A 27,990-nucleotide genomic window follows, 5' to 3' on the forward strand; every position below is an offset into this window, starting at 1 on the left:
GCTGTCCCCGCTGTTCCCTGTCCCCCCTAGTCCCTAACCCGGGCCGTTCCCTATCCCGGCCGTTCCCGGTGCCGCCTGTCGCTGTCCCCGCTGTCCCCTGTCCCCCCTAGTCCCTAACCCGGGCCGTTCCCTCTCCCGGCCGTTCCCGGTGCCGCCTGTCGCTGTCCCCGCTGTTCCCTGTCCCCCCTAGTCCCTAACCCGGGCCGTTCCCTATCCCGGCCGTTCCCGGTGCCGCCTGTCGCTGTCCCCGCTGTTCCCTGTCCCCCCTAGTCCCTAACCCGGGCCGTTCCCTATCCCGGCCGTTCCCGGTGCCGCCTGTCGCTGTCCCCGCTGTTCCCTGTCCCCCCTAGTCCCTAACCCGGGCCGTTCCCTATCCCGGCCGTTCCCGGTGCCGCCTGTCGCTGTCCCCGCTGTCCCCTGTCCCCGCTCCCGCCAGAGCCCACACGGACCGTGGGCGTGGCCTCTGGCGAGGGGCGTGTCCGGGGGCGTGGCCTCGTAGGGCCTTCCTCCCCGGGGCGCAGTGCCTCTCCCGCCTGACGTCATCACCGCGCGCCGCCGCTCTCCGCCCGGCGCCGCCATGTCCTTGTGGGTGTCCCGGCTCGGCCGGGCCGCGGCCGCCCGGGGTCGGCGGGGGAGCTCCGGGCCGGGCAGCGCCGCGCTGGGCTCCGCCCTGCCGGGGGAGGTGAGTGGAGGTGGCTGGGCAGGGCTGTGTCCGGAGCTCCGTCCTGCTGGGGGGGTGGTGAGCAGAGACAGCTGGGGGCCGGAGATGCCTCTCCCCGGGGCCGGGCTGTTCCTTGGGAAGGGACATTGCCGGCAGGGAGCTGGGAGAGGCGGCGAAATGCGAGGCAGACTGGAGCAAGTGCAGGAGAGTGCAGTGACCTTCGGTTGCGGCTGTGGGCAGTAGTGCTGCGAGGAAAGGAGTGTTCGATAGAAATGACCGCCCCTGTGTGAGGGAGGGCACTGCAGTGCTCAGAATGAAGTTTGTACGATGTTTATCGGGGCCTGGGGGAGGCTCTGAGCGGGGTCAGAAAGGCCCTGCCTTCAGCCCCATAGCCTAGGTGGGTCCCTCTTGCCACCGCTCAGAAATGGTGCATTGAAAGCTGTATTGAAATGAAGCTGTAACTCTCCTGCGAGTGGGTTTAGTGTTATTATGTGCCCAGAACCACAGAAAGTACGAGCAAAAGTCTAATGTGTGGTCTCTCTTGGGAACTCTGGGTGTGTTGTGTGTCTGGCCTTCAGACTGAAAATTGTTCCATGTTTTTTTCTGTCTTCTCAGCCTTTAATTTGATGAACAGCTTTCCTGCCTAACCACTGCTGCAGTTGCTAAGCTGAAATGACGGTGCTAAGGTTACTGAGTGAAAACTTGTATTAGATGCATAAGAGTGTGTCCTGTGTGTGTGTCTGAAGAAACAGTGTTTGAGCTGAAAAATCCCTCCAAAGCTGCTGATTTCCATGTGTTTTTCTCCAGGCAAGAATCCATGCCAGCCCTGAGCAGAGCCTGCAGTATGGGTGGCTGGCCTATATGTTGGGAGAAAGGACCAGCAAGAAGTTCACAGAGCACAGCAAAGTCTTTACAGTAGAGGGGAATCTGTCTTCTGGGAAGGGCCAGCTGGCCCAGCAAATAGCAGACAAACTGGGTATGTCTCACTCTGTCTGTTTCCCCGAGAGCTGACAGAGTTTAGTCGTGGTTCTTGTGCAGAGGAAGTTCATCAGAGCAGCAGTTCCTGACTGGGAAATGCTGGAGGGAGTGGGGAGGCTCTGTGGGTGATGTTGGTGAGGTTTGGGATGGGGATTTGTTGTGAGTGAAGCTGCAGTTCTAATGGAGTCTGTGTGCTCCCCGGGAGCTTGGCTTTTCCACGTGGATGTGCTTGGAACAGCTCAGCTCTCCCTGGGCCGTGGCAGAGCTCGGAGTTGGGGTTCGTTGCCCTCTGCTGTGATGGGCAGGGGAGCTGTTGAAGGAGCAGCTGTGTGCTCAGTAGCTGAAGAGGTGTTTGCTGCACATGAGCACAGCTTATTTCTGCTGTGGGTTTCTTCTCTTTCTCAGGGATGAAGTACTTCCCCGAGGCAGACATCCACTACCAGGACAGGATCTCGGGGGAGGGCAAGCTGCTGCCTGAGAAGTTCAATGGCTTCTGTAGCCTGGAGAAGTTCTACATGGACCCCGAGTCTCCCGACGGGCACTCGTACCGCCTGCAGTCCTGGATCTTCGGGAGCCGAGTCCTGCAGTACGCCGACGCCTTGGAGCACCTGCTCAGCACAGGTTGGGGAATCATGGAATGGTTTGGGCTGGAAGGGACCTTGCAGCTCCTTTTGTTCCAACCTGGAGCCTGCTCTCCCTTGCAGGTCAAGGCGTGGTGCTGGAGCGCTCTCCCTACAGTGACTTCGTGTTCCTGGATGCCATGTTAAAGCAGGGATATGTCCACAAGAGATGTGAGTTCCTGCCAGCAAAAGGAAGCTGTTTGGCCATAATCTCTCAGGAGTCTGGTAGTTAACTTTACTTTAAAAAAGAAACAAAACATTCCTGCTTGGAAGGAGGGATTCCTTTAAAGGTTCAGTGTTCATGTGTTGTACGTTGCTGGGTGGAGCTAGTCTGGTTTCAGTGGCAGCGAGGAGACAAAAGATAAAGGGCAGGGATTGAAATGCAAAGCGTTTCATTTGTAAGGAAAAACCCTTTTTCGCTGTGAAGAGAGTCAAACCCTGGAGCAAATCACCTGGGATCTCCCCCCTGGAGATACTTGGAACGCTGTGGGTGGAGTTCTCAGCAGAGTGCTTGAACCGGGTGATTTGGGGATGTTCCTGCCAACCTGAGTGATTTGGTTTGGGGTTATGGGTGCTGAGCTCCTGAGCTGTTGCTGCATGTTCTTAGCAAATCTGTTCTTTTGGCTGCTCCTGAGGTGGACATAACTGTTTTCTTGACTGCCTCCTGGTTTTGCTGTTGGATTTAAGAGGTGTATATATTTGTTTTTTGCCACCTGCTGTAAGTTACTGGATGGCTTTGAGAGGTGATAATGATGACCTGTGTCTGCATTGCTGAGGCAGCAAAGCCCAGCAATCCACAGTTTAATACAAAATCCCAGTTTGGATTGTACTGGAATCCTTAGGGAACAAAAATCTTGATTACAGCTACTGCTGCTTATTGTCTCTAAATGGTGGAGGAAAAGCTGAGATTCCTGTAAACCCGAGCCAGGAATAAAGTCCCTCTTTGCTACAACTGGATTTAGATTCTTAGATCTCAGTGCATGGAAGTTTTCTGGAGGAAGTTTTTCTGTAAACTTCCTGAATTCTGTTAGAGGAGAGGCATACCCTGAACTTGCTCTGTGAGCCCAGAAGAAGAGACTCCAAATACAGAGGTGGGGAATGTGATTTGTTTGTGTTTTACACAGGCCTTGATCACTACAAAGAGGTCAAGGAGATCAGCATTTCTGAGTTGCTGCCACCTCACTTGGTCATTTATGTAGATGTGCCTGTCCCAGAAGTGCAGAAGAGGATTCAAGAGAAAGGCAAGGTAATTTGATCTCTAATTATTGCCTAGTTCTTTCTTATCTTTATTATTACTTGTCTCTCACAATTGCTGCCTGCTAATGTCTGTTGTAATCACACCTTATGTGGAGTCCTGTGGGGTTTGCTGCTGAATGCTGCTTCTGAGGAGCTGCTTGTCCTCTGAGGTGTGAGATCTGTGTGGTGGTGGTGACTCTGTGGGTATTCTTGTATGCTTGCTTTAAAAAGGCAAAAAAAAAAAGCAAAAATCAACTTTTTGTGTGACTGCATCAATATGCTGTCATTTGTGGAATGAGAAATTGTTTTAAGAGCAGGTGAATTTTTGTAGCTGCCACTTCAGGAGCTGTGGGCAGGTGATGTGCTGCTTGCAATGCACTTAGAGATGATATATTTCTTATTCCTGAGTGCCAGGAGGCCAGCTGGGGTCCCTGGCTCCTGCTTCCCAGTTGACTGCTGCCTCAGTCCTGTGCTGGGGTTCATGTGTGAGTCACCTGGGATCAGCAGGTTCACTTAACTCCCTGGATTCCAGCAAATCACTGCTGGATGACTGCATTACTGAGCTAGTCTTGGCTCAGGAAAGCTGTAGGGTGCTTTTGGGGAATGACTAATGTAAGTAAGGTTTGTAATTTGGGGTTTATTTCCCCTCTTTCTTTGATACTTAGATGTGTACTTGTAACTGTTTGCAGATGTGTTACGAGGATTCAAGGATGTTTGTCTTGCCTTGTTGAAAGGCTATGGGAAATGCAGTTTAACTCTGGGAGACCTGATAGATTAAAAGAAGGCTTTGATTTATTAGAAAAAAGTTCTCAGTTAAGAAGTTCTTCATGTACTGGGGGAACCTGTGAGTTCTTGGCCCTTCCGAGCATGAAAATCAGTGGCATTTCTTTGAACAGAAACTGCTGATGTAGCTTGTGACTTTTTGGGTGCTGGGCTGTGGCAGTGCTGAGCTCTGTAGGATTTATTTGGGGAACACATGGTAGATGAGAGAAATTCCTGGTGTTTTGTAAATGTGGCATTGAAAGTACACTGTGTGGAAAGCAAACTGGTTAACAGCAGGGATGATATCCATGAAATTTCTCAGGAGTTTGGAGTGGGTGTTTGCCCATGCACTTGTCTGAAACTGTGGAAATAGGTGCAAATTTGGCCTCCCTATAGAAAAGGTGGACTCGGACAGTCTTCTCCTGTTTTCTGGCTGGCTATTACAGCTCCCTGGAACGTGTAGTTAGCAAGGATCAGTCGGTCCTTGGATAGCTGGGGGCTGCTCTAGATATTTTACGGCATGTAAGGAATTCCAAACACTCCAAATAAAACTCTTAATTCTTTGAAACTTTCACTCGTGTGCATGTGGTTCACTTGGATGTTTGACTGTTTATCCCAGAGTGAGCCCTTGGCAGGTGGTGGAGCAGACCTTGGAGTCTGTGCTGGTGGCAAAAGAAAGTAAGCTAATTCCACAGCTTTTTCTGTTTATTTGTTTGTAGCCATATGAGAAAAAGGTGTCTCCTTCCTATCTCCAGAGCATTGAGGATGCTTACAAGAAGACCTTCCTACCAGAGATCAGGTTAGCAAAGCAAAATGTTTTACTTCTTAGATCTTTGAGCAAAAACGTGCGCAAACCTTAAAATCTCTGCCAATATCAACAAATCATGTGAAAAAATCCTCCTTGTGCTGCAGGGTACAGTATTGTGCCCTCGTGAAGGGGTGCTGCACTCACAGCATAAGAACTGTGTGAGTGTAGTTACTTCTGCCATCCCAGAAGCCCGATGCCAGTGTTGCAAGATGAAAAGGGGCTCAGGAATGGTGTGCCGAATGCCACAGCTATGGCTGTGTGTGTTTGCACGACCTGAGGAGAGAGTGATGCAATACAAGCTTTTCACAGGCCTTTTTGGAAGGCTTTAGGGCTTTTCTCTCCTCAAGAAGTGCTTTCAGTTGTCCCAGAATCCCAGAATGGTTTGGGTTGGAGGGACCTTAAAGCTCATCCAGTACCACCCCCTGCCATGGGCAGGGACACCTTCCACTATCCCAGGTTGCTCCAAGCCCTCTAGGACCTGGCCTCTTCCCTGGACACTTCCAGGGATCCAGGGGCAGCCACAGCTGCTCTGGGCACCCTGTGCCAGGGCCTCAATGGTTCCTCCCTGGTTCCTTCCCAATATCCCCTCTAACCCTGCCCTCTGGCAGTTGGAAGCCATTCCCTGTGTCCTGTCTCTTGCTGGGCTCCCCTGGCTTCCTCTAGCTGGGAAGCAAAAACGTGTGCCCTGTAAACCTTGGATGAAACAGAGCTTGCCAGCTCTCCCAACTCTTATAAAAGAGCTCTAGGAAAATTAAAATTGTCCTAAAAATCTGAGAGCAGAATTATGGTCCCTCATAATTCTGGAAGGGAAACTCTCAAAGGGTATCAGATGAATTAACTGTGTAAGTTCTGGTGCGTGCAGGATAGAAATCAGAGTAGATTCCCAGGTGTTTTGTAGCCTGCCTGTGTCCCCCTGGGGCTTGCTGCATCTTCCAAGGTGGATCAGTGTGGTGGCTCTGCCAGCTCCTGAAGCGGGTAACTCGATATTGAGCTTGTCACTCGTGCAGGCAGGGGTTGTTGGTGTCACGTGTGGTCAGCGGCCTCCCCGTGTGTCCCCACAGCCAGCACGTGGCTCTTGGAAGGGAATGGGAAGCCTTGGGAATGTCATCTCCCTGAGAGCAAAGTGCTGCAGTCACTGGTGGGGAGAAAACTGCTGCTTGTTCTCTGGAGCAGATCAAGCCCCAGGTGCATCTTGTGGTGCTCAGTGAGGCTAAATCCTAAATCCTGCTGTGATTTCACCTCCTTGCCCTCTGTGCATACATGGTCAGTGCCCCTGTTGGGCAAACCCCCTCTGCTCGGCATCCTGGCAGCAGATGGGCTCCCAGCAGCCTGTCACACTGATCTGTGCCTCTGTCCCCTGGCTGTGGGGGAGCTGGGAGTGTGTGAATCCAGCTCTGTGCACCTCAGGGTGGCTCCGATCTGGGGTAAATGCAGAAGCCACAGCTGCCTGAGCTGTTTGTTTGCTGGCAGTGGCGCAGAGGGCTGTGTTCATGCTACCTGTTACCTCTTAGTCTGCCTAGTTTGATTCCCTGACTCCTGGTAATGCCCAAAATCTGGTCCAAACAGGCTAACAAGAGTTGCTATAGACTGCTGAGCAAACTCCTGCCTGCTTTCCACGTTGGCGTTTGTTTGCTTGTTCCTTGAAAAGCAGTTTGTTACTGGGCAAAACTCCTGTTACCTTGTGCTGTTTCACTGGAGCGGCCTGATGCTGCCTGAAGTGGTTTATAGTGGATTTTTGCCTTAAAACTGATGCTTTCTTTCTAGTTGACTTGTTACGAATGTCTTTAATGTTTTTATTGGTAGTGAGATTTGTGAGCTGGGTGCTGTGGCAGGTACTGCCTGGTGATTTGGAACAGTGTTTGGGTTCTGTTTGATTTTTCTCTTTTCCTGGAGCAGAGCCTTAAGATTGGTAATGTTCTCTTTCATATCCAGCACTGCTTCCACTGAGCAGCTGTTTTTTCTTAAGGAAAGCTCTGATAATCTGCAGAGTCACTGAGCAGCTGCTTTCTCTTAATGAAGCCCTGATAATCTGCAGAGTCAAATCAAGAGATGGGATGAAGTGATTTGATCGGTGTCCTTAATGCAGTTGCTGGTGTCAGGCTCTGTTGAAGGCTGACCTCTCCCTTGGGCTGATATTGAGGAGAATCTCTCATTCCAGGTGCCTGCCCCATGCCTGCAAGTGTCCAAGGCCAGGTCCTACAGCACCTAGAGCAACCTGGTGTAGTGGAAGGTGTCCCTGCCCATGGCAGGAGATATGGAACAGGGTGAGCTTTAAGGTCCTGTCCCACCCAAACCATTCTGGGATTCTACCAATTTTTCTCCACACTCCTAAACTTTGTTGTGTGATGTTTGGTATAACGTCCACATTGGGCATCTATTCCAGGACCTTCCAGCTTCTCCAGCTGGAAACAGCTATTGCTGAATGTGGCTGAACATGTGTGGTTTGAAAGGTTCGTGTAGGAGCTCCTGTTGTGGCTCTGCTCTGCAAGTGCCTTTTCTCTGAAGGCTGCTGGCTGATGAAAAAAAGCAATCTTCTAACCAGGAAACATTGCCTTTTAAGAAAGTTTTTGCACTTACAGATCATGCTGCCTACACTTGTACTCATTCAGCTAGCTCAGCCTGAGTAAATAGTGACAAATGAATGCATTCTTCTCTTGAAATGACTCACAGCTAGTCATGCACTTGGAAAAAAGGAAAATCTACCACAGTTTTGGGTTAGACTGAAAATTTCACTTATTTTCAAGTAGATTGGGCAGTTGTAATAGGGGCAAGTATCCACACGAAGTAAATGAAAATAAAATCACATGTGTGGTTTAAAAAAATTTTTTCCAGCTGAAGTTACGTAGATATCCAGGCCATTTGCCCTTTAAAAGCAACTTTCCACCAGCAAAGAAGCAGCTGACAGGTGCAACAGGAATTCTAGGAGCAGTCTAAAAAATGGCAATGATTCTGGTTTGGTGTTTATGCCTTTTAACTTCATTTCTGTCCCTTTTGGAGCAGCAGGGGAGGATGGGTACAGCAGTTTTATCAGGGGAATTCAATTTCTGTGTTCTTTGCAGTGAGAGCAGTGAAGTTCTGCAGTACACAGCAACTGCAGCTGAGGATGTGGAGAAGGTAAGTTTTGCTTTTCTGGGAGTAAGTTTAATAGATTTCCCTTAGTTCAGTGAACTTTCCCCCTCAAGGAGGGTTATTAGCAGGGTAAGGGAAGCCTTTTGCTTCACCATTGTTAACTGTCCTGTCTAGCTGCTGTTCCCTGAGGGAAAGAGCACCAAGGTTTTTGAGACTCTGACCAGGTTTTGGGCCCATTTTGGTTCTAGGGATAGATGTCTGTTAATAACAGTAATATGATGTTAACTGGATGATAATAATAATCCTACGTGGAAGCTTGGCGAGGAATCATCCCCACTTGGGAGGAAGGAGAGGAGAATTACCCATGGGCTGTCTCCAAGGGCTTTTTGGGTCTTCATCCTGATGAGATGAAATTTTTACCCTACTTATACACAGCCCAAACCCCCTCTCCTCCTATGTTATGTGCAGTGTGATCTTGGCAGAGAGTTGAGTAATGTATACATATGTGTGGTAGCCTGTACCTCATTAAGCTTATTAGCATACTCAGAGCGTGTATTTTAATATTTCACTGCCCTAATCAGACTAAAATTACATTTTTGCCTGAGGTGTCCTTCAACGTTCTGGTTATATGACTGTGTGAAGCAGAAAAGATTGATAAGGACTTCCCTGGTCCTAAAATTAAGACTCCATTTGCCCCCACAGGTGCACTGCTGTTTGTCTCTAGGCCTTTGGGTTGCCTTTATAAGAACAGGGTTGTGTGCCACATTCTGGGTCCTCTGCTGTTGTGGATGGATTTTTGGGTGCTCCTGCACTTGATAATAAAGGTTATCATTAATAACCAGTAGACCTGTGGGATGGTGTGGGTTTATACCCCTAAAAAATGGCTGGTGGCTTCAGTGTGACAGCAGATAATAAATACAAAAATGCACAAAAAATCAGGCTGAAATGAACAAAAAAGCTGAGGTTGTGATGTGAATATAGAGAATAATATGAATATATTGTTAATATTATTATATTTTATTAATGAATATATTATTATAATAATATATGAATATATTAATAATATTAATATCTTTTAACATATCAAAATAAAATAATATATAAAATATGTATTAATAATATTAACATATTAATGATATTCAAAATAGATTATTAATATATCCATTTATTAATAGTATCGACAATATTAATATAACAATATATATTTTATTAATATATAAAATAATTTATATTTAATTTATATATTAATATATATTAATAGATTAATATTAATAAATTAATATTTCATGATATATTTTAATATTGTTTCTTGATATATTTTAATAAATATTAATGTATTTTAATTGTAATAAGTTATATAAATAATATATTTTTCTGGATAGCGATATAGAAGCAAGGATAGGAGTTGAGAGCTGTGGTGTTTCAAGATGGGTTCTTGGTGAATTAAAGGAAAGTTGGGATGGGGGTTAAATGCCTGATTTTTTTCCCGTTTCCTTCTCTCTGGACACATCTCCAAGTGGTCAGAATAAAGCAGGTTGTTTGGTCCCTAGATTTTTTTGTAGGAAACCCCATTATTAGAGATTTGATTTTAATCCTTTAAATCAGGGTTTAAAGTCAGTCTGAAGCTCTTAATGTTCAAGGAGGGACTCTCCTGAGCTCAGCAATCTTGTCATTGCTCTAAATAGGGTCATCAGATGCACCAGTGCAGTCTTTGATTTGCTTGGACAAATCTGGACTAGGGGAAGAATTATTATTTGGAAGTTAAAGTATAATGCCACAGAATGGTTAAGGTTGGAAAAGACCCTGTAAGATTATCCAGCCCATGATGTTGTCATTGTCAGTGACAATGGGTATTGCTGGTAGATACTGATACTTGAAAGAATTTGGTTGTTTTTTCCCCCTTTTCTGTTCAGATTCAGTTTCCCTCTGGGATGACACAGAAGAAATTTGGAAATAAGGATTGGCAGGAGAGCTTTGGCTTGTAAGGTGTGTATTTACACAGGTGTATCCTCTTGACAGACAGCAGTGTTCATTAGCCCACTCCAATCTGTTTGCTTAGGGATTTGGGAGCTGAATTTTTATGGCCTTACAGTTTAATAACTTTTGGGTTGTTCAGAGCACACATACACAGCTTAGAAACGATTTTTTAAGTGTCCTAAAAAGGTCAGTTGGGGTTTCCTGTTGTAATTCACTTTGCTTCTAGTGGCTGAAGGAGTAATGAGTGCTGAAATGAGCTTCATTAGGATGTTTCACACTTGTTTAGCTTGAGGGTAAAACTGGGAATACAAAGTTAGCTCTATGTTTAATTTCTTTTAAAGCCTTGGATATTTGCTCTAATTCCTGGGGGGGTGCCAGGGCATTCCTTATAAATTAAGAAGTTCTTCTGTCCTGGTTGTGAAACTGATGCCATTGTTAAGGAGCTGCTGGGAGAGAGACCTTCTCATGTGATGATAGCAGTGAGCAAAACTAATTTGAATGCAGATTCCTTTCCCCCTGTAGCACATTTTGAGCCCATTGTAGCAACTCTGTGATTAGTGCTGTTACCAGGTTCAGAGAGTTTCCAAAGCTTTGCTGTGGAGTGGAGAAGGAATTGCTTGTGTTCAGCTTGTCAGTTAAATAAGTCAAAGAAATAATGGCTGTTTGAACTAACTTAACTTACACCTCTCTTCCTCTTATCTTGGAGTTATGTTGCAGCAGTTTGTGCCTCAAAAGTGTTTATTCAGTCATGTCCAAATCATTATTTCTTACCAATTCTGGTAGGAGTGGATCTTTATAGTTAAGGCTACTTTGTAATAGCACTTGGTTATAATTTTTTAAGTGGTAATATCTGGGATTTAGTGTTTGCAGGGAATAATTACAGTGTATTTAAAGAACACAAGGATTTTTCTTTTCTCATCCTGTCACTTCATCGCTGACATGGGCTCACCTGTCAATGGGGTGACAGTGTGCCATCAGGAATTTGGTCATGACCTCAGCTTTATCCTTTCCCTATGGAAAAGGTCTCTGGAAAGGGATGTTTGGAGCTGTAACAATCTGCTCCTTCCCAGGTTGCTCCTAGGTGCTGTCTCCATCTCATCAGGCACCTGAAGTGCATTTTCCTGACACCAGGGCAGGTTTCTCTCAGCTCCAGGCAGCCAGGTGTGATAAGCAATTACCTCCTGGAGCAGCAAAGATCTGTTTTCTGGTGGATCCAGGCTGTAAGTGAAGCTCAAACCAGGGATTGATAAGTTTGGGGATGGTGAAGGAATGGATTGCTGAGGTGGCATTGCTTATTTGAAGGGTTCTGAGCTGTGAGTTACCTTTCCTTTCATGCATGGGTGGGTTGTGGTGGATGGTGAAATCCTGAGCCCTTGGACTCATCGCTGCAGCTCCTGTAGGCCTGAGTTTTCCAGCCTGAAATGTGCCTTTGTTTCTGTGCTGTGAAGCACACAGCACTGAGGCAGGTGCCACACCTGCTCCCCTGCCTGTCTCTGAGGATGTGTTACTGAGCCTCTCTGGGAATAAAACCGACCAAACCTTATTTTTGTAACACAAAGGAGTTAAATTTAGACTTATCTCCATTTCCTCCTCCTTCTCCCTCAGGGGTGAGGTTGTATCTTCTTGGCTTTTCAGCCCCAGTGGCAGGTTAAAGAAGAATGTCTTGGATCTGGTAAGAATTTGGCAACAAGGCACCTCTCGGCCAGTTTATTCCCTGCCGTCCAAAGCTGAAAGCACAGGATGTTAGGAGATCCCCCACGTGTGTGCCCAGTACTCCTGGCAGGGCCACAGCCTCCAGAAGTAGACCTGGGAGATGATCATGTTATCTCTAGACATTTGTCTTATTACTACAGCTTTAGCAGTGAAGCCTCTCTCATTTGTTTAATGAACTGTTTTGATTCTTTCATTGAGTTTTGGATCAAACCACCCTTAGAGAGCTTTCTTTTCTGATTCCAGGTAATTGAAGACATTGAGTACCTGAAGTTTGACAAGGGGCCATGGGTGGAGCAAGATGATGTTTCTTTCCATCACTTGAGACTTTAGTAAGTGTGATATCATCCAGCCACTGAGCAATTCTTGGCATTAAATCCCAGGGAAAATGGTCAAAGCCATGAGTTTTTGAAGGTGGGGTTATATTTTGTGATATTGATGCTTGGCACTGGAACGTGGTGTAGCATTTTTGCTGCTGATTGTTGAGATAAGAGGCTCCAGACAAGTTTAAGAGTGGTTTTTGTCGAAAATCCTTGTCTGCCCAGTTGGAAGAGATCAGACTCAGACACTGGAAAATAACTTGTTGGAATAGAATTTAATTTGATTTTAATAATTCTTTGCAAATGCATCATGTTTAATTTGTCAGTTTCTTTATATAAAATACAAAGATGTATATAAAGAATATAGCTGCACTTGTAAGGCTGTTAATACCAGAAGTGAGACAGGCTCCCCATTTTGCTGCAACTTCATCTTCATATTGAATGTGCAGCTGGAAATTTCAGTATAGTTACATTTTTAAAACAAAATGTAAGACGTATATTATTTTCATTATTTCCTGGTCATCTCACAGGTTAATAGAAACACAGATTTTTAAATTGAGTATGTGTCCCTAAGTTTGTCTTTGTGACAGGCATTGGAGAAGCAAGTTAAACTTTTTTTGCAGAATTGTGACATTTCTTGCATTTAACTTTTCTGTGCTGTTACTTTAAATACCTCCTAAAGATAGAGATAATGCTCCTAATTGTATGGTTTTTCTATCAAGGAGTGAAGATAAATTGCAGAAGAGCAGTGCTGGGTGGTGTCTGAGAGGATCAAGTCATGATTTGGGTGCATTTTCTGTGTCAAAGATGAGGTTTCTTTGTGTAGTGATTGGATGATAAAATCTGGTGACTTAGGCCCTAAAAAATGATCACAGTCAGACTTCCTTTGAAAGAGGAAATAAGTTGCTTGTTTTCCTATAGCTCCACACTACTAATGCAGTATTAGGAAAGGATTATTAATTGTGATGAGTAGGAGGGAGTTGAAGGAAACCTTACAATTACAGAAGTGTGTGAAGATACTGTATGAAAATTCTATTTCACAGTTTTAGAAGGGAACAAATTGCTTTAAGGACTGAAGTTTTCATTGAACCTTGGAGGGGGGTGAGTCTACTGCACGAGGCTCTTGTCACCGTAGGTAATAAGAAATTTTTCTTTTGGCAAAAACACGGGGTTGTTTGAAGATCCTAGAATGCAATAAGCTGCTTATTTAAACCACAGAATCATAAAATATCCTGTGTGGAAGGGACCTGCATTGAGCCCAGCTCCTGGGGTTTGCTTTTGATTTTTTTTTTTTTTTGTGCTGGGTTGTCAGAGCATCGATAAAGGGGTGACAACACATCCTGCGCCAGCCTTGAGCTCATGTTTTGCTCAGCAGAGTGAGGGAATCCTGGGCAATGTCTCGGGCAGCATGGGAAGAGACTCTTTGTAAAAGTGTGTGTTTGGACATGATTTTTCCCCATGGTAACTCCAGAAAGGCAGGGAGCCTGCTGCAGGTTGGCCGTGTTGGAATTGCATGCTGGATTCAATGCCCAGCTCAGGTGTGAGTCCATGAAGCCTAAAGCTGATGCTTTTCTCCCTTTTTCCAATGCCCGAGTAGCAAAGAGCCTGTGGTCCCCACAGTTGTGCAGGTGTCCCGTGCCTATGGGAATTTTTCCTTTGGAAAGTGGTTTTCCTGCTTTCCTGGCACAGGTTCCCAGTGCCTGCCTCGTGTGCAGGCACCTGCTGCCCTCTCCTGGCTGTTCCTGGCAGGCTCCAGCAGCTATTTAGGATCGTTTAGGTTGGAAAAGCCCTCTGAGATCATGGAGTTCACCATTCTCCCAGCACTGCCGAGCCCACCGAGAGCCCATGTCCCCAAGTGCCTCATCCACGTGGCTCTGGAATGCTTCCAAGGACAGTGATTCCAGCACTGCCTGTTCCAATGCCTGACCACCCTTCCAGTGAGGAAATTTCCCCTCACATCTAATCGAAGTTCTGCCCTGTTGGGTTTTCCATCTGCAGTTGCTTCCTTTGTTGACCTCCCAGCTCTTGGGGCTGTCAGCCCTGCTGTTTTCTTCCACCCTCAGCTTGTACCACTGTGTCTGGGGGACCGGGATGGGTGAGCAGGACCGAGGAGAACTTTTTATTGCACATGGATAGGATCTAATGCATGGAAACCCCAGCAGGGCCTCTGAGTGATTAATGCAGCTCATCAAACCGCTGAGCCCAACCCATGGGCAGTCAGTTGCATAATGATCTCTTTTCTCTCCCTGCCTGCCCTTAAGTGCTCTCCCTTGCCCTGACAGCTTGGTTGTGGGGTCTTGGTAAAAGATTAAAAAATGCTGCATTTGTGGCTTGGAAGCTGGAGGTGTTTTCCAGAGGATGTTCTTCACATCTTCCCTTCCTCTCCAACAGAAACCGTTCTGGCTTTTTAAATGTCTTAGGGAGCTCCTCTGCTGCCACTGCACTGTTTCAGGCATGTTTTTATCTGGGCCCTTCCTAGTGCCATTTGTCTGTCTACATGTATTGCAAAATAAATTGCATTTGCGAGGAGGAGCTGCAGGCTGTGTAGCCTTGCCTGTGTTATTAATCAGCTCGGGGAACTTGCTGTGCTTGTTGCATCAGACAACTGCACAACTAAATCTGATCTGTCCCTGCAGCTCCTTCAGAACCTGGCAGAGAGGGACAGAGACCCTGCAGCTCTGCTTCCCAGTGTAGCTTTGCCTAGCAAGGGGAAGAAGTGTCCCTGTTTAAATGTCTGATTGCAAACAGCAGGACTAGAAGGGCTGGCAAGAGATGGGTTGGACCTGGCTTTGAAACTTCTGTCATGGAGACTCCAAAAATCTCATGAACTATTAACTGTAAAACTTCTGGCACTAGAAGCTATTTTCTTTAGCACCTTGGTTCTCTCTTCATCATAAAATAATAGAATCCCAGAATGGTTTGGGTTGAAAGGGACCTTAAAAGCCCATTTCATCCCTCCCCTTGCCGTGGGCAGGGACACCTTCCACTATCCCAGGTTGCTCCAAGCCCTGTCCACCCCGTCTTTTTGCTGCAGTTGAAACACTTCTTTTGTGATTTCTTCTTTGCAGTGGCTTTTCTAGGTTTGAAGAGCTGTTGTTGCACCTTCTTCCCTTTTCTTGCAGACCTGCTTTTTTTTGGAATTTTTTTTTTTTGTTCTTGATGCTGATGTTGAGTGTTTGCTCACCAAGGGAGTTGGCTGTGCCTCACCTTGGCCATGCCGTACCTGTTCTGCCTGGCTAAATGAGGGAACTGGAGTCCCTTTGGCAGAAGGAAGGATATTAATTTCCTTTATCAACATAGAACTTATCTGGAATGGTTTTGTGGCGTTGGCTTTTAGGTCTCTCTTGTCACTTGAGGTTTTGTGAGTATGCCAACATCAGGTGTTGAGAAATCCCAGCCCAGACTATGCAAACTCAGGTGGTTTTTGTTGGGTTGCTTCATTAATTTGTTTTTTTCTAACCTGTTTCCTTCCCTTACCCCACCTTGCACCTTTAGCAAGGTGCTGCATGCTGAGAGCTCCTTCAGGAAAGTCTGGTAAAGGGTCAGAAAAGAATAAACAGTGACAGTTTTCTGCTGGGGGAGAGAAAGAAAACGAAAGAAAGATAAAAGAGGTCTGTAAATGCTTCCTGCTGAGCAAGGAATTAGTCCTGGCAAGTGGCTGTGGGTTTGTGGTTAGACATTGTTGTGGCAATGGGTGTGCTTTTGCTTAGTATTCCAAATTATTTCTGAAGGTGCAGAGAACATGGAGAAGCCATCAGTAGCTTTCATTATTTTCTTGTGCAAATAGCTTTTAGAAGCAGCAAGTTTGTCATTTGGCCCTTAAATAAATGAATTGTGCCTGGGAATTGTCCTTTCCAAATGGCCACTTGGCCGAGATTCGGAAAGGAGTGGATTCACTGCAGCATGGGTGACCACAAAACCTTATTTCCATGTGTGATGTTATGCTTTATATCTGCCCGGACTCCCTTTTGTGCCTTCCAGCACGTGAAATGCACCTTTAATGTTGTTGAAGTTAAACATTGTTGTAGTTTATAGGAAGCATCTTTGCTGTTGATCCTCATCTTGGAAAAGAGCATTTATCCTCACCTCCTTCCATCTGAACTTCGACTGGATTATTATATTTCCTTACAAATCTGTCTGTAGTGGGATAATTTAAAGAGTGAATATCAGGGTATGTTACTGGTTCACTTTTTGGAGCTCTTCACTGCTGGGAGGAAAGGTCCCAAAATTTATGATTTGGGGGTAAAAATAATTGCTTGAAGATGATGAACTTTGCTTTGCTCAGGGCATGTGCTTGATGTGCACGTCAGTATTTGCTGAGAAATGCAATTCACTGAAAACAACCCAATTTGCAGAGTTTCTGGTGCTGGATTTAGGGTTTGGTCAGTGCTGCCTGGAAAGGGATGTGTTTTTGCCAGCCACGTGCAGGTGGCACTGTCAGCCTGTGGATAACCACAGGCAGCAGGAGGCTTTCTAGCAGTTTCTCAGGCATTTTAAATTTGGGATATCTGAAGTGCTGGTGTTGTGCAGAGTGGTGGATCCCGAGATCCATCACCAGAGCTGCTGCAGCTTCCTCCAGGTATTCCAAGGCAGGGTGCTGGAGGTTCTGCCTCCTTCCAGACCCTCTCACTGTCTCAGTACTGGTCCATTTAGGATGGGAATTTGGCAAGGTAGTGTGTGGCATTCAGTAAAACCACTGGTTTTTACACTGCTTTTATAGAAAGCAAAAAAGCCAGAGGGGATTCATGGAGAAGGGTCCCAGGAATGATGGAGCCATCTCCAAGGAGGATGAACCTGGGAGGGGAAATGGAGAAGCAGAAAACTGGAGCAGGAACAAAGTGGAGGCAAGGATGAGGGGCAATACATCATAGATTTGTAAAGAGAAGGATAAGTGTTTGGAAAATAGCTCAAGTCTTTGGAAGCTGTATTTAACAGAAAAGTAGTTCTTTAATCATAGAATGATGATAATGAGTCCTAGAATGGTTTGGGTTGGCAGGGTCCTTAAAGCCCTGGCAGTTCACCCCCTGCCATGGGCAGGGACACCTTCCACTGGATCAGGTTGCTCCATCCCAGCTCCATCTAGCTGGGCTCAGAATATTTCCAGTGATGGGGCAGCCACAGCTTCCCTGGGTACAATACTTGGCTGTTGCTGGGGCAGGGTGTGAACCGAGTGCTCCTTTTCCCTTCAGCGTGCAGGACAAGGCTGGAGTGCTGGATTCCGTGTCCATCCCGCGCTTCGTCCCCGAGATCACCATTGGCGGCTCTGAGTACGACAAGATCTATTATGAGTACCGGGAGGTGAGTGCTGCTGGGGACACGGCCAGGGGACATGGCCAGGGGGCTCCTCACTGCTGGGGACACGGCCAGGGGGCTCCTCACCATCGAGGACACATCTGAGGACACGGCCAGGGGGCTCCTCACTGCTGGGGACACGGCCAGGGGACACGGCCAGGGAGCCCCTCGCTGCTGGGGACATGGCCGGGGGGCTCCTCACTGCTGGGGACATGGCATGGGGACATGGCTGGAGGCTCCTCACTGCTGGGGATACCTTGCCCATTGCTACTGGGAACTTGTGCATTCTGCCTGAATCCCCACCTTTTTTGAAGTCTATCTTCCCCCCAAGAGGAATAAGGAAGCAAATGTTTTTTTTTCATAATCTGATTTTTTTTTTTCTTTTTGTCTTTAGATGTGGACTAAAGGATAAATGGGTTTTATTTGTTTCTGTTTCTTGTGCCCTGATGGGTCTGTGACCTCTGAAATCTAAGAGGCCCTTAAGTCAGGCAAGAACACTGGAAACCCATGGCCACTCCTTATCGAATGCTGAGGGAGGGAGGGTTTTTTTAGAGGAGGAATTGAATGCTGCCTCGCTTCCCCAAAATGCTGCTGCTTTAAATAGAGTGTTTCTGCACGTGGGCACACATCCAAAGCCTGTTGTGCCCAGTGCTCTCATACACCTCATGCAGGCTCCCACACAGGGTTTTAATTAGCTCCTGCCTTGCTGCTTCTGGAGACAGCAGCTTCCAATCCCCCTGGAGCTCTGCCCTTGTGCTGCTCAGTGGTTCCCTGGCATGGTGTCCTCACCCCACACGGGGCTTGCCTAAGGCCCAGGTATTGGAAAAGCTCCTTGGAGAAGTTGTGGAGCTGATAATTAATAGTGAGTGGCCAAAGTTACAGGTGAGCCTCTGTTTTCCAGTTGGGCTGAAATCTTCTCTGCCACTGCATCTTATGATTTTCCAGGCAATCCTGAAGAAAAAGGGAGGAATATACAATATAAATGGTTAGAAGCCACGATTTGCATAATCCAAAGCCTATCATTTTTCTTTTCCTGGTAGTATAGAGTCTTTTACTGAGATTAAAATGTAAGCTACAGATTTATGGACTTGTTTGGAAACTGATCTACCAGTGTTTTCTTCTGGAATAGACAGAATATTCCAATAATTTGTTCCTCCTCGGCTGGCTGTGTAGTGGAGAGGCTCCTGGATTCACACTGTTCTGCCTCATTTGAGATGTGACCTTTCCAGCTTGTAAAAGGGGCTAAAGGTTAAAGCAGCAGAAAGCATCTGAGGTTGTCTAATGGATTTGAAAACTCCCTGGTCCAGCTGAGAAATTGCTCTCAGAATTTCCTCTTCCTTGCTGTCACATTCTTAAATACAAAACTTCAAGCTTGGGCTCAGGATTTTTGGAGCCCTTCCCTCCAAGAGCTGCCTGTGTTGTGCAGCACAGACTTGAGGAGGATCTGCTGCATGACTCGTCTCTAGCACACAGCATCCATCTGCACTGCCTGTGCCTTTCTTCCCCAAGATGAGAGGGCTTTTCTGGGGCTGAGATGTCCCTTTGCAGTAGAGCTGGGAATTACTGAGGCTGCCTGACACACAGCTAGATGTGACCTCAGTGCTGTGTGCTGAGAGCCTGGGGTGAGACTTCTGAAAGCCTTTTTTCCTCTGGCTGTACAGCAGCACGTGCCTCTTTGTGCTGGCAGGAAACGGAGAATGTCCTGGCTCATCCAGTGACTGGCTGCCAGGAGAAATTTGTGACTTGCCTTGCAGATGTAGCAAAGGGATGCTTAGGAGAGGGAATATGGTTACCTGGGAAGGAAAGCTGTGCTCTCGGATTGCTCTGCTCCATGCCAGTTAGTTGACAGCTGAAGCTGAACAAAACAAACCATTGCCAAAATATAATCTCCCTTCTGCAGCCTTGTTTGTAGGCCCTGATTCAGGAAAGTGCTGTGGAAAGTGATAATGTCCTTTGGAATCAGGAGGAGTTGCTTGTTTCAGGAAGTATTCTGTTAAAATTAGGCTACATTAATACTAATTTTCTCTCTTCTAAATGCTTGCATACTTGTAATCCTTCAGTAGTGTGGGGGCTGTACAGGGATGGTGCACAATGCAAAAGATGCTGAGTTTTCCTGTTTTCCATCAGCTACTGGAAGGGGAAACACAAAGCCAGCCCCACCTGCTGTTTTATGTTCTGAGAATTGCATTCTTTGTGCTGCAACTTTGAAGATCTGGGTTTTTTTTTTTTACCTTACAACTTTATTTAGCAAATGAAGGGCTGAATTCTTTTCTCAGGCAAGGCTCCTGTGCAGAGGTGATCCAGCAAGAAGCCAGTCAGCACAGGCACAGAGAGCAGATGAGCTTCCAGACACCCAGATTTGGGCTGGGAGGTTGTTGGGTCTGTAAAGAGGGAATCACAGCCCCTGCCTTGCCCGTGGCTGTGCAGGGATGGTCACAGCTGTGCTGCCACTTTGGCATTTGAAGATAAAGGGTTTAGGTTCACTTGTAAGTAAAAGTTTAGGCTGACTTGTAAGTAAAGGCTTAATTATGAGATAATTACAGAAGTTTAACTTTGCCTTGTGGGAAATGTGTGCTTTTAAAGTTGGTGTAATGATGTTTACCACATAAATACAATGATTTGCATAGGGGATTTTTTCCCTCTGTAACTACTCATAAATCCTTGAGCTCTCCAATAGGCAGCAAACTGCTGTGCTTTTCAGAGCTCCATGCACACAATTCATGCTGCCTAACAATGGTGGTTTTCAGGGAGTTACAAATTCCAGGTAGAAGCTGGGTTTTGTTCAAAATATTCATTAGAAGCAACCAAGAAGGAGGAGGAAGGAACACTCTTCAGAGTTCAAGATTTTAGTGCGTGTGCTTTTCCATGAAATAATGAGATGGCCACATACAGTGCTGAATACTCGAAACTCACTTTTTTTTTTAATGTATATCCTCTAAATTATGTAAGGGGTCTTGTCATGTGTGAGGAGGTGGCTTTCTGCAGCCTTCTTATACCATGAAGTCCTCTGGCAGGGTCCAGCAGGTCTGCTCAGGCATTCAGGAACTTCTAAGGATGCTCTTCTGGCAAGGGAAAAGCAACCTTTCAGTCAGGTTCTGTAGATCAGAGATAAGCACGTTCGTTCTTCAGGGAAGCAACATTATTTTAGGAACTGTCAGACTAGTAAAGGCTTGACTACCCTTTTTTTTCCCTTAACAACTGCTGTATCTCTCTGCCTTTCTTCCAAGTGCACACAATCCCCAGGGATAATGCTCCAAACTCCGTGTGCGCCCTGTGAAGCTGGAGAGCTGGAGCACTTAGGCAGATGTGTTTGCAGCGAAGATGAAAACAAATGGCTCTGTTTAATGGAATCAGTGTACTTAAATACTGTGCTGATGTACTTCATGCTCCTGCTGCATCTCCTGGAGTGGGGAAAAACGGCGTCTTTGACGTGCGTGTGCTTTTCTGTGTACATAAAAGTGCAGCTGTTTGCTGGAATTTGGAGAAGCAAAGAATCACAGAATGCTTTGAGTTGAAAGGGACCTTAAAACTCATCTCATTCCCAACCCCCTGCCATGGGCAGGGACACCTTCCAGTGTCCCAGGTTGCTCCAAGCCCTGTCCAACCTGGCCTTGGACACTTCCAGGGATCCAGGGCAGCCACAGCTGCTCTGGGCACCCTGTGCCAGGGCCTCAGCACCCTCATAGAGGAGGAGTTCTTCCCAGTATCCCATCTAACCCTGCCCTCTGGCAGTGTGAGGTGTTTCCTCCTTGTCCTGTGCCATGGAAAGGTGAGACAAGGCTCTCATTTTATTTCCCTCCCTGTTTTCCTTGGTGGAAGACTGCTTTTGGAATATAGGGATGCTGAGCATGAAGCAAGGAAAGCTTGAGCAGATCAAAGTCCTGGCTACTGCTGTGAGGTGCAATTCAGCTCCTTCCACAGCAACTGCACAGCTCGGCTGCCTTGCCTAACTTCATCTTTGTGCCCTGCTCCTCATCCTCCTCCCTCCTGCCCCAGGGCTTGGGAATGTGTGGCTGGCAGGGCCCTGCAGTCCTGGCTAGCAGCAAGCAGAGAAGAGGGAAGAGGATGGAGGGTGGGGAATCCCAGACTCTTTTCCCAGGCTTTTCATCACTCTTTTCCATAAGGATGCAGCCTTAGGAGGGAAGATCCTCCAATGTCTGCCATGCCTCCAGGTTGGAGGTGGTTGCAGGACAGTAGCTTTGAGTGGTGGAAGGTGAGCCTGCAGCATGGGTCAGCTCTGTCCCACCACCCAACACTGAGAGTGCTGGAAGAGCTTGTGTTTGCAATGGGAAATCACAGCCAGCCCCAAAGAGAGGGTGTTAAGGGAAGGCTCTGCAGGTCTGAGGGGCCCAAGAGCTGCTCTGGCCCCTCTTTGGCAGCTGTGGGGCTGAAGGTGGCTGCTGGCAAGCAGAAGGTTAGCAGGGCCCTTAGCTCTGCTGAGAGTGCAGGGACCCCTTCACATAAAAATCTCCTGAAAGAGCTACAAAAGGAATACTTGAGCTTTCAGAAAGCCAGAGTCTGGATCAACAACAGGATCAACTCTTGCCTTTGCAAGAGCAAGGAGCTTAGGATGTCTTTCCTTCTCCATGTTTGCGATTGTTGCCATAGCTGCTGCCTTTGACAGAACCTTCTGTTTTCTCTCTCCTGCCATTTTTTTCTTGGCTAGATGAAGCTTTCATTCTTTTTAGGATCAAGATCTCCTTTCCTAACTCTGTTTTAAAGGAGGTATTTGACAGCTGTAATGCCCAGCCCTATCTGCTCTTGAATCCAGGAAGGAATGAAAACAGACACACAATAAATTAGAAGAGGCTTCATTTAAGGTTTTTTTTTTTTTTCTGTTTTATCTCTGCAGAAGTATTTTTAGCCCTTTCTAAAGTAACAAGATGTTGCCTAGCTAGGTATCAGTAAGACCAAAAGAACCTGAGGAATAACAAAAACCTGGGAATGACAGAGCTGTTGCTCAAGGATACCTGGATTTGCTCCTCTTCCCACCTTCCCACTTCTCCTCTGCTCTCACTAATCCTGTCCATATGGGGAGAGTGTGAGAGCATCCCCTCTTAAGGAACAGGCAGCTTTTCCACCCTGCTCACCCTGAAAAGTATCATGGACAGTTGGCAGGGATATCTATCCCAGAAACAGTAGGGAAGGAGCCTGACAGACCTTGTAACTGTCTCAAATCTTGGGTTTGGTGGTTGTGTCTGTTTTATTTTAGGTGATGGTCCCTGCTGTCCCAGGCACGGGGTGCCTCTGTGAATCAAAAAGACAGTCAAATCTCACTGGCATTAAAGTAATCCATTTTCATCTTGATAGTCTGTCCCTGTGAAAGGAAACGCTTTTTTGTGTGGGAGCACATCCCCCTTTCCCAAACCCCTCTTAATCCCGTACCTGTGGAGGGATGTGATCCCCAGGGTAGATCTCTGTTAAATTAAAATTAATTGGAATCGAATTTAATAGAGGGGTAGCATCTCCATGGATCTTACACTGTGAAGTAGAGTCAGTTTGAGGTGTTTAACTGTGCTGTGTGGCTTGGATTAGTTCCTTGGCTTTTCCCTGCACTCTCTAGTGGATAACTGATCCTCTTATGGGCACTTCTCTTTCCAAAGGATTTTTGTCTTGTTTTTTCAGTGAATGAATGAAGGGCAGGACAGCAGTCATTGAACAGTTCCAGCAAACTGGAATTATTTTAGCCTCAGTTCAGCAAAACTTCTGGGTGCTCTTGTTTTTTGGGCTGCGATGGATGTTAACAGCATTGAGGGCTTTATTTGAGTAAGGGATGGCAGGAGTAAGGCTGTAACAAACATCTGTCTGTGCCAGGCCTTTGGGAACCAAGCCACGCGCACCTCAGATGTGCGTGTGGAGGGCAAATTGTTCCCCTTCCTTGCTTTAAGTGCTCTGGAGCACAAGATCAGTGGTGCTGGAGAAGATCATTGAGTCCAACTTAAACCCAGCAGTGCCAAGGCCACCACCAGCCCATGTCCCTAGGTGCCACATCCACATGGCTTTTAAATCCCTCTAGGGATGGGGACTCCTGGGCAGCCTTTGCCAAGGGTGACAACCCTTTCCATGAAGAATTTTTTCCCTAATACCCGATTTCAATGTCCCCTGATGCATTTTGAGGCTGTTTCCTCTTGTCGCTTGGGAGGAGAGACTTGACCCCGCCTGGCTACATCCTCCTTTGGTGTAGCTGTAGAGAGGAACCAGAGGAGGAATCATATGGAGCGATCAGGAACCAAACCCTCCCAGAATCCAGCCAATATCTGCAGCTCCATGTTCCTAGATTCTCTCAGCTTTTAGCTGTGTGCCTACAACACTGACAACCCTTTGGAAGCAAGGATTTCTCCTGTAGGAAGCAGTCATCTGCTCCCAGCAGTGGTGGAAGGGGCTATTACTGGGCTGTTCTAAACAGCCTCGGGGTATTGATGAATGAGCCTGAGCTCCCAGAGCAATGACTCTGCTTTTAAGTGCTCTTTGATCAGTGCTGCTCTGAGCAGGCTGTTTATAGAGCTCTTGGAGCTGTGGAGCCCAGCCATCAGCACAGAGTAGAGCAGGAATAGAAGGCAGTAATGGCAATTCTGTTTGTTCCCCAAAGGCTGGAAAACAAGGCAGGCTCCTCCTCAACAACCTTTCCAGGTGGTTGGAGCTCTCCAGAGCTCTAGCTGCACGTGCCTGGTGTGGAATGATCTGGAGCAAGCAGCTGGCTGGAGCTGCTTGTTGCTCTTCCACAGCCTCTGCTACTTTATAGGGCTTTTCATCATGTTTATAGTTTTGACAGGCACTTCTGTGGCAGGTTCTTAATTTAACTGATGAGACGGTCTTGTTTTCATCTCTTTTCCTAATGCTCTTTTAAAGTTGAGCAGTTTGATGCCTTTGAGCTGGCTCTGCCTTTGGGTTCAGCTCATTTCAGGAGTTTTGTGCTATGTGTGATGGATTTTATCCCATCCCTCTGGAAATAATCCTCACTGCCAACTTTTGGGCTCTGTGGAGCGTAATGCAGCAGGGCAAGGCTTCATTCTCACTCAGTTTCCATGGAGTGGAAAAATTTGTTCCTTGGTGACCTGGCAGGAGTTGCAGGAATGTGGGGGAGCTCTTGGGGCTGCCTGGTGGAATCTCTGTGATCATAAAATTGTGGAATGGGTTGGGTTGGAAGGGACTTTAAATCTCATCTCAGCCCCGCTGCCATGGGCAGGGACACTTTCCATCACCACCCCGTGGTGCTCCAGCCTGGCCTGGGACACTTCCAGGGAACTTGTACTGCAAGAGAAAGTGAATATTCAGTCCCTCTCTGTTGTCTCAGCTGCTGGCAAGTCCCATAGAGCTTTCTCCTGTCTCCTTTCCATCATCTCTTACAGCTGGGCTGCCCAGCCTAGACAAACCCAGCAGCCTCAGGGCTGGTCCCTGATTTCCATCCCTGGCCTTGTGCTGGCCAAGAGCAGCCTGGGAATTTCAGCTGGGTGCACTTTGGAACATCAGCCTAACCAGAACCAGCCCATCTTACCCCTTGCCCTGCATCCCCACATCTTCCCTGGTGCTCCTACCACACCTCTCTGCAGAATCCTACCCTGTTCCAGCCATGCAGCTCCTTTACTGCAGTCACAGCTGGAAAATGTGGGATTTGAAGAGCAAAGTTTGGCAAAGTGGCCGGTGTCACTTGTGCATCTTGTGCACAGAGCATCAATTCCCATCATCCTGCTTCCTAGGTAATATGGGAATTGTTTACTCTGCTTCCCTCTTCCCTTTTTTTCCCTTTTTTTTTTCTTTTCTTTCTGATTATTTTGAAAGTTTAGCTGTAACAAATCCCCAAACTCTCCTGCCTTTGCCAAGGCCCACTGTGAATGATGGAGTTATGGATGAATACTTATAACACTTGCTTTGATGTCTTGCATGTCTTTAACCAAAGGCACACAGGGAATTTGTTTTGGACAATGAACGCGAATTCTGTCGGGGTTGATATTGTAGCTTTTTTAAGAGGGCAGATGTACCCAGAAACAAAACTGTAAACTGCTGTATTTTCCCAGAGATCTCCTGTTGCTTTAATAATCTACTTCTCTGGGAATCTCTTCAAGTATCAAAGGGCCAATTATGTGCTGCCTGGAGAGGACCAGGGAGGGCTGTTTTTGTGTCACAGGCTGGTCACAGGAGGTCTCATGTCCTCCCTGGCTCACTGCTGGGAATCCGTGGGGCAGAGATAGTAATCATTTCTGTTCATCTCCCATCTCCTCTTTGCTCAGTGGGGGGAACCTCTCAACAGGACTGTGTGGTTTCTGCTGATGTTTAGACAAGACATTAATTGAAAAACCTCAGAAAAACTGATCACAACTGGTTTGTGACAAGGTAGGGTGGGAAGTGTCTCGTGGAGGAGGTCAGGTCTTCTGTCAGCTTGATTTTTAGGGAAAGAAGTGTCTTGGTTTTTAACATTCAAGTGAATAGAAACGCAAGTCCCCTTCCTCAAAACAACAGGCTTCATCTTTTAATAAATGGTTCATTTTTGTGGCCTGACTACAGACTTTATCAAGACTGCATCTTGCTTCTCTCTGCAGGGGCAGCTCTCCCCAACTGGATCCTCTTACATGTTTTTTTGGAAAGGGAAAATCCTCAGGACAAGTCTGGGGTCTTGTGTGAAACCAGTGTTTGTTTGGAGACAGAGCAGATGATCTGTGCTTAATTATTTGGAGAGGCTGCCAGCAGATAGCTTATTTCTAAAGGAAGAGTTTTATTACAGCATCTTTGCTGGCTTCAGCCTTTCTCACCAAACTCATGGGCTTTTTTCCAGTATTTGAGCTCAGAGGTGTTCTGTTCTTTCTTTTTGGTTCCTGGAGGTAGGAATAGATGTTCTGGAGATGAGTTCTGCTTTTAGAACCAGGATCTCACCATCTCTGGCATTCCAGGTCGTGGTCAGTACCTTCCAAAGGGCGCTACTTCAGCACTGAGACTCACAGGCTGCTGCTTAGGTCCCAGGGTCCTTGAAATTCGGGTAAAGGCTTCAAAAATCTTTGGGTTTTTCCATCAAAAAGTGGTTCCTGACTTTGCTGATGAAGGCAGGCAGATACTGTTTTTGCTTTAATGAAGAAAAGTTCAGCTCTTGAAGGCTAAAGCTGCAATTTCATTTGAACAGTTTAATTTAACGTGGTATTTAACTCAATATCTCACGCATGAAGTATTTCATATATTTAATAATGTGTGTGCCTATTTTGGAATGAGATTCAGTTCCTCTTCTCCATGATACAGTTAGGGGAGCCATCTCAGGCTGGGAGGAGCTGGATGAATCCAGGTGGAATGTGGTGCTGAGATCACTGGCCTCATTTTCGTATTTATATTTTGGCTTTTGCAGTCCCTCCTTCAGCTGCACAGCTCAGTCTTTTCTGAGAGACTGGTTTTTCTGTAAGTTTTATCATTACAATGTAGAAACAGTATTTCATGTTCTGTAGATCTCACGAGGCACTTCAGAACTTTGAGGGGAGTGACCAGAGTTCTGACCGAGCTTTCTGCTTTCTTTAGCTCCCTGGGCACAAGTACAAGCCAGGCTACAACGCTGATGTTGGGGACAAGTGGATCTGGCTGAAATGAAATCTGTTCCTGCTGGAGCCCTGGCCAGGATGGACCACAGGACCTGAGGGAAGAGGAGCCACGTTCAGTGCACCTGCTGCACATCACTTGTGTAGCACCAAGGAAACACTGCTGAAATCATTTCCCGTCCCCAGCAGAAGGGAGTAGACTCCCAGAAGGAAAACCACTTCATTCTGGTTTGTTTTTCCCTGAGGAACTCAGGGATGTTGGATAGTCAGTGTGGGATAGCCAAGTGAGCTGGGGCAGGCTGAACATCAGAGCTGAATTTTCTCTTCCTCGAGACTGTGGCACATTATTATCCAGGATTAGTGTTGTTCTGCTGATTCAAGAGGAATTAAACCTGTACCCTCCTGGCTCTCACAAAGTTAATACCTTGTTCTGTCGTGCGTGGTGTTCTATGAGGTTCATTAGAAGCAACAACGTGTTCTGAAAGGCACTGACTGGACCTCAGCAAAGCATAAGAAGTTCTTTGAGAGATGGAAATGAGTTATCTCAATTAATACAGCAAAAATCTCTGCTTAAAATTCTAAAAAACAGTCAAAATAATTGCCAGCAGTTGTACTTACAGCTTCTTGCTTTGATTCTACTATAGAGTGAGATGTTTGTTGGCTATAAAAGACAAGTGAAATTATTATTTTTGCAAGTTCCTGAGAGTCCAAGTTGGAAGGGTTCTTTTAAAAGAAATCATTCAATTTAGTATTAGTCACAGAAATGAGGTACCTTGGCATTGGTTCAAGCACCACCGTCCAGATTTAGGCTGCAGTTAATTTTGCATTTCCAGCATGGGGCTCGCTGCTTCAGCCACTGAGGAAAAGGGCTGCCAGGCATTCCAGAATTTAGGGCAGTGCCTTGGAGTTAAGCAGCCAAGTCTCGCTTGTGCCCCTTCCTGTATCAAAACCAGTATGAAGAGTCCCTTAATGAGAGCCTTGGGGGCCTGGTGAGCTACTGGATGAAGGAGCAGTGGGAAGAACTGTGGCTCTTTTTGCTGATCCT

The 27,990-nt window shown here is 46.6% G+C and overlaps 1 protein-coding gene across 1 annotated transcript; it reads left to right on the top strand.

Moving 5' to 3' along the window:
• The first annotated feature begins 539 nt into the window (after positions 1-539).
• LOC128809935 (NADH dehydrogenase [ubiquinone] 1 alpha subcomplex subunit 10, mitochondrial-like) lies at positions 540-27,366 on the top strand. The gene is made up of 10 exons (XM_053982367.1): positions 540-682; positions 1,469-1,637; positions 2,045-2,260; positions 2,344-2,430; positions 3,384-3,505; positions 4,977-5,056; positions 8,125-8,179; positions 12,068-12,153; positions 17,331-17,439; positions 26,929-27,366. Exons 1-10 carry the CDS (start codon positions 578-580, stop codon positions 26,995-26,997), a joined length of 1,098 nt encoding a protein of 365 aa, XP_053838342.1. The 5' UTR covers positions 540-577; the 3' UTR covers positions 26,998-27,366.
• Positions 27,367-27,990: the final 624 nt, after the last annotated feature.

This window comes from Vidua macroura, chromosome 7 (genome assembly GCF_024509145.1).
Source record: "Vidua macroura isolate BioBank_ID:100142 chromosome 7, ASM2450914v1, whole genome shotgun sequence".
NCBI lineage: Eukaryota > Metazoa > Chordata > Aves > Passeriformes > Viduidae > Vidua > Vidua macroura.